At 49.5% G+C, this 6028-nt stretch overlaps 1 protein-coding gene across 6 annotated transcripts in view; it reads right to left on the reverse strand.

The window, feature by feature from the left end:
- The window catches only part of RNASEH2B (ribonuclease H2 subunit B), a 76702-nt gene extending 71343 nt beyond the window's left edge, over positions 1-5359 (reverse strand). For 3 of the 6 annotated variants that reach the window (XM_044926797.2, XM_044926795.2, XM_025262967.3), the window contains exon 1: positions 4745-4958. In XM_044926797.2, the coding sequence (XP_044782732.1) occupies positions 4745-4808 (64 nt within the window). In that variant the 5' untranslated portion in view covers positions 4809-4958. Of the gene's footprint in view, positions 1-4744; positions 5084-5296 lie in introns of those variants that run through there. The other 3 variants (XM_044926796.2, XM_025262970.3, XM_025262969.3) reach the window with 3 other exon arrangements.
- Between the last annotated feature and the right edge of the window lie 669 nt (positions 5360-6028).

Below are 6028 nucleotides of genomic sequence, written 5' to 3' on the forward strand. Positions count from 1 at the left end.
GGCAGGCAGGCCTGGAATAATCTCCCAGACAGCACTCCGTCATCTACCCTCCAAAAGCTGGCATTGCTAATGCGATCTGTGGGGGGAAAATACCAAATACCTAAAATACTTTAAAACGTGTATTTCCATAAAGTAAAGGGAAATAACTTTATTGCAAAACTTGTCTACAGCTGAAGATGTTATCCAAAGTTCAGTTTGACCTGAAAGTGAAAGTGTTAGTCGCTCAGTCATGTCTGACTCTTTATAACCCCATGGACTGTAGCCTGCCAGGCTCCTCTGTCCATAGGATATTCCAGGGAAGAATACTGGAGTGGGTTGCCATTCCATTCTCCAGGGGATCTTCCTGGCCCAAAGATCAAACCCAGGTCTCCTGCATTATAGGCAGATTCTTCACCATTTGAACTACCAGGGAAGCCCTAGTTTGACCTGGAAACTCTCCAATCAGGCAGCGGCTGACTAAGGCATGATTTCAGCGTAATCCCTGAGATCCCTGAGATCATTTCTGTACTTTCTTTTTCCCTCATGTAACGTTAGGGTTTCCCAACCCTTTCATGTTTCCTTGGGGATGGCTAAGTAACAGAGTTCATCCACAGGAGCAGTCCACCCAGTCCTCTCTCCTGCATTCACAAGAATCCATTCCTGCTGGCATCCACTCCAACTTACTAGGACCGACAAGCATACAAAACTTAGACTAGAGAAAAATATAACTTAAAACATTTACTTTTAGGGCAGCAAAGAGAGATGGAAACTTCTACCTTATTCCAAAAAGTAGAGATGTTCATGGTCTCTTATAGCAACTCAAAGTGGAAACCAGCTAGTGTTCCAGGCCGTGTGGGAGAAATGTTGAAGACCAACCCAAACTGCAAGAAACGCTTACCTTGCTGAAACAGGAGGCCGTTCTGTCTCCACTGGCCTATAAAAATCAAGGCCCCACATCTGACTACCTCACAAGTGTCCCTTCCAAGTTTCAGCTCTTGTTTTTCTGGGATACTGGACTTCTCAGACAAACTGAAAACTAGCAGCAGAGAGACCTAACTAGTACTTTTTAATATGTCCTTTACTGTATCCTTTCAGATATAAGGATATCTTACAGCCGTATGGCAGGGTATGGGCTTCCCCACTGACTCAGCGGTAAAGAATCCACCTGCAATGCAGGAGATGCGGTAGGAGCCATGGGTTTGATCCCTGGTTCAGGAAGGTCCCCTGGAGAAGGGAAAGGCAACCTGCTCCAGTATTCTTGCCTGAAAACCCTATGGACAGAGGAGCCTGGCAGGCTACAGTCCGTGGGGGTCACAGAGTTGAATGTAGACTTAGCGACCAACCAACCAACAGTGGTAGGTATGGTTCTCCTCCGCTCAAATGCATAACTTACTGGGGCGGACTTTCCATCTACTGGAAAAAAACAAGAAGTCTGTGAAGACTCATACCCTGTACTTACATGTACTCCTGTGACTGTGGAAATTCTGACCCACCATAAAGATAAAGACAGCCAAACCTGAGGCTGGCTGTGTCTATCTCCCAATCCAGCTCCCTAGGGCTGGCCTCCTGCAGTGGTTCCTAGTGGAACCTCTGACCAGCAGCATTGGCATCACTGGGTAACTTGTTAGAAATGCGCATTCTGCCCCCAGACCTACTGAGTCCGAGACTCTCCAGGGTTCAGTTCCCCAGGTGACTGATGCCCCCAAGTTTGAGAAGCCCAGTTGCAGAGGTAACTATCACACCACCAGTATCTGTAACTCCCAGAGCCTGCAGGTGGCAGTAAAGGCCAGTTAGAAGAATTACAGGCACTAGAAGCTCAAGTTCTAAGTGTTGCAGAGCCAGCCTGCCTGACCACACTGTTCAACAGTTTCTTAACAGCTGGCTCAGCCTCCTCCAATGAGTTTGAAGGTCACAGTAAGTCCCAGCTTTGAACAGGAACTGGACTGAAATTCTTGTGGTCCGAAAGAAGACATATTGAACCGATGAATTTCAGGGATGCAATCAATATTTAATTATCTTAAAGATTTTAATACTATGAGGATACAAACATATTTAAGAATGAAAATTTCAATACTTATTAAATAGAACAAGAAACTCAAATTATTCTCAGCCATTATGTATATCTGAATTATTTTTATGCACTCTGCATGATTAGAGTTCCCACCATTAAAATCTCATTGAGATAACATGTTAACAGTGAGAAGAGAAATTTTCTACTGTAAAGCATGTATCAGGCATCCCTTTACTATTTACTAGACTCTATGAAAACCCTGAATTTTGCATTAATTTGCCTTACACAAACTACAAACATCTTCAGTGAGGATGTGGAGCAAGGGGAACTCTCATACAGCTGGGGGAATAAATCGGTACTACCACTTCGGAAAACTGTTGAGCAATGTCTACCAAAGCTAAACACACAATATCCAGGGCCAGCAATTCCACTCCTGGGTTTGCACCACAGAGAAATGACCACATCCAGATACTTACAGCCTCATAAAAGTGTTTGTAGAAGTCTAACTTGTAATACGGAGAAGGCAATGGCAACCCACTCCAGTGTTCTTGTCTGGAGAACCCCAGGGAAGGAGGAGCCTGGTGGGCTGCAGTCCATGGGGTCGCAGAGAGTCGGACACGACTGAGCGACTTCACTTTCACTTTTCACTTTCATGCATTGGAGAGGGAAATGGCAACTCACTCCAGTGTTCTTGTCTGGAGAATCCCAGGGATGGAGGAGCCTGGTGGGCTGCCGTCTATGGGGTCGCACAGAGTCAGACATGACTTAAGTGACTTAGCAGCAGCAGCAGCAACTCGTAATAGTTATAACCAGGAAAAAATAATTCAAATATCCATTCTCAGTAGTGGAAAAAAATAATATGACAACGCATACAATAAAATAGACACAGCGAGGAAAACACGAATGAACCAACAAACCTGACCACTGCTACAGACTACGGGTGAGCCTCACAGATGTAACGCTGAGTAAAAGATGCAAGGGATTAAGAATCACATGCTTGACCAAACAGGCAGAACAAATATCTGGTAACAGAGGTCAGCATGGAGGTTACTGAGGTCATCTAGAACAGGCAAGAGGAGCTCACAGGGTAAGTTCTAGGTCTTGATGTGTGGAATGGTGACAGGGGTGTATACATATGAAAAGCTCACTGACTTGCACACTTAAACGTTTTACGCTTTACTATATGTATATGGGCTTCCCAAGTGGCTCAGCAGTAAAGAATCTGCCTGCCAGTGCAGGAGAGGCAGGTATGATCTGGGTCTGGGTTGGGAAGATCCCCTAGAGGAGGAAATGGCAACCCATTCCAGTATTCTCGTCTGGGAAATCCCATGGACAGAGGAGCCTGGCGGGCTACAGTTCATGGGTTCACAAAGAGTCGGACCGGCCATGACCAAGTGATTAAACAACAATATATATGTTATATTTATTTATAAAGGGACAACAATATGTATGTTATACTTCTTTACAAAGAGAAGAAAAGTTAAACACACACAAAATATCCTTGACAGATTATCCTGTAATAATTTTCAATATCCATCATAAAAATCTTCCCTGATGGCTCAGAGGGTAAAGAATCGGCCTCCAATGTAGGAGACATAAGAGATTCAGATTTCATCCCTGGGTCAGGAAGATTCCCTGGAGAAGGAAATGATTACCCACTCTAGTATTCTTGCCTGGAAAACCCCATGGACAGAGGAGCCTAGCAGGCTATAGTGCAAGGGATCACAGAGTCGGGCACGACTGAGCAACTAAGCACACATGAAAATCTAAATTACTGGGCAACTACATCTGACATCAGAGTCTCATTTACTGCGAAAATACTGCATTTGCTGAGCTACATCTCAAAATCAGATACAGAGAACAATGGGCTTTCCTATATTCAATTATGCCATCAAATCAATGTATCCTCCTATGAAAAGGCCAAAACTTTCTGGCTTGCACTCCCTGGTCCCAAACTCCATTTATTCTGCCACTTCATGCCATCATAGGTGCCAACTGATGTCCACCATCCCTAGCCCCTGCAGGCCTGGATGTGGTCACCATCCTGGAGAGGCTGACAAGGCTGGCTCCAATCCTTAGCTACCTGCCTGAATCTCTCCGAATCACCCTTGTCCTAACCCCCGTCACCATGCAGCCTCACAAATCAAGGCATATCCCAGTGCAGGTAAAGTGTTAAGACAGTACCGCCTTCAGGTCAATGCGGACCTATTGGATTCTAGCTTCCCATCTAGTAAGGCTCAGACGCTAAGCCAACTCAACTGTCGACTAGGAGATACCAAATCACACCCCAGGAGCAGACACCTCCAGGCCTCGCCGCTGGCCCCCAGGTCCTGAACCCGCGCCGCCCTCCCCAAGCCTGCGCCGCTCCCTCCAGGCCACCCGACCCACAAAGAACCCGAACCGGGAAAATCAACTCGGTCTGCTTTTGCGCTTCCGGCTCAGGTTTTTAAGAAAAAAAAAAAAAAAGCGCAACCGAGGGCACTGTGACCAAGAGGAGGAACCACGTGTTCCGGGTGACACTCGGGTCCCCCACAGGCGGCCGCGGGGGCAGGGCCAGGGTCGGCGGCCCCTATACTCTGCGCTAACTCGGGAACAGTCAGGATTCGCGCGCGCCTGCGCGCGAGGGACCGCGGGCCAGAGGGGGCGCGCCCCGTCGCCGAGAACCCGCCTGGCGCGTTCTCGGGCCTGGCCGCCCAGGGCAGGAGCCCGGGCCGCGCGCGCGCGCTGCCGCCGCCCCAGGGCCGGCGTGGTTACCTGGGAGCAGGAACACGTGCTGCCAGACGCGAGCCCCGTCCCCGCCGTCCGCGCCGCGCGCCATGCCGCTCGTCCGCTCCCGGCCGCCGTGGGCCTCAGCCCTCGGAGCGCGGGCTCGGCGAAAGGCGGGTGGCAAATGGCGGGAGAAGGGTCGATTCCGGGAATGCGGCGGGGCCCGGGGCGCGCGGCCGGCCAGGCGTACGTCGTTTCGTTTCCGGAGTCCGCCAGCGGCCCCGATTTCAGAGTTTAAATTGAGCGCCGGGCCCAGGTTGCCGGCCCCCTGGCTCGTCGCCCGCCGGCGGGGAAGGGTCGCGGCCTCTCCCCCCTCCGCGGCTCGGCCAATGGTAGCTGCTCACCCGCGGCGCCCCGTGACGCGGCCCGGGGGCGGGGTCGCCTGGGCCCCGAGGCTCCGCGTCCGCGCTCCCAGGGGCCTTCCGCGCGCGCGGCGGGGCTCAGCCCCGGGGAGATCGCGGCGAGGCCGGGTCCCTGGGCCGTAGGGCACCCGGAGGCTTGACCCTCGCCGCCCCAGTAGGCTGGCGGACGCGCGCACACCTGGCAGGGCGCAAAGCCTGGCGCAAATCCATCCTGAGGACAAGAACCGTCACACCCGAATCCTCCTGCCGCTGTTCCTCGTCAACGTTTCTGGACAGCGCTTGCATTCTGCGTGGAAATTAATGCCAGAATCTGGTGTGCTTTGTGATTCATGACAAAATGCATGCAAAGCAGACCTCAAATTGTGGTTAGTCCTCATTACTCCAAAGAGGGGCACAGTTTGAGGCCCAAAATGTACAGTTGTTGTTTTGGAAGACGTTGATATGTAACGAGTTAAAGTCAAGATTTTTAAAAAGCGATGTTTACAAAGTCAGAGTCATGATATTTACGTATTTAAAGTTCTCAAAAATAAAATTTTAATCGTACACGGTTTTAGAAAAGGTACCATGTGTGTGTCTCATACTTAAGAATAAGTTTGACACCCTGCTACCCCAGATCCCCAATCCCCCTCCGCCGGGGTAATTACTGTTATCAGTCTCTTATCTGTTCTTTCAGAATTTTTCCATTCACAAACAAGTTCCTGTGTCTTACTCTTATTTTGCACAAATGAAAGAGTAATATGCATAACTCTTAAGGCACTTAACGTTTTTTGTTTAATCTTGAAGATAGTTAAATGCTGTAGCACTAGATCATCTTGGCCTTCTGAAAAGATTCTCTGTTTCTATCCTATTCCCCACCAGGGCAGACAAATGCAACTGAAGGTGACTGCAAGAAACACCTGGCAGAGAGGAA

Source organism: Bubalus bubalis, chromosome 13, assembly GCF_019923935.1.
Source record: "Bubalus bubalis isolate 160015118507 breed Murrah chromosome 13, NDDB_SH_1, whole genome shotgun sequence".
NCBI lineage: Eukaryota > Metazoa > Chordata > Mammalia > Artiodactyla > Bovidae > Bubalus > Bubalus bubalis.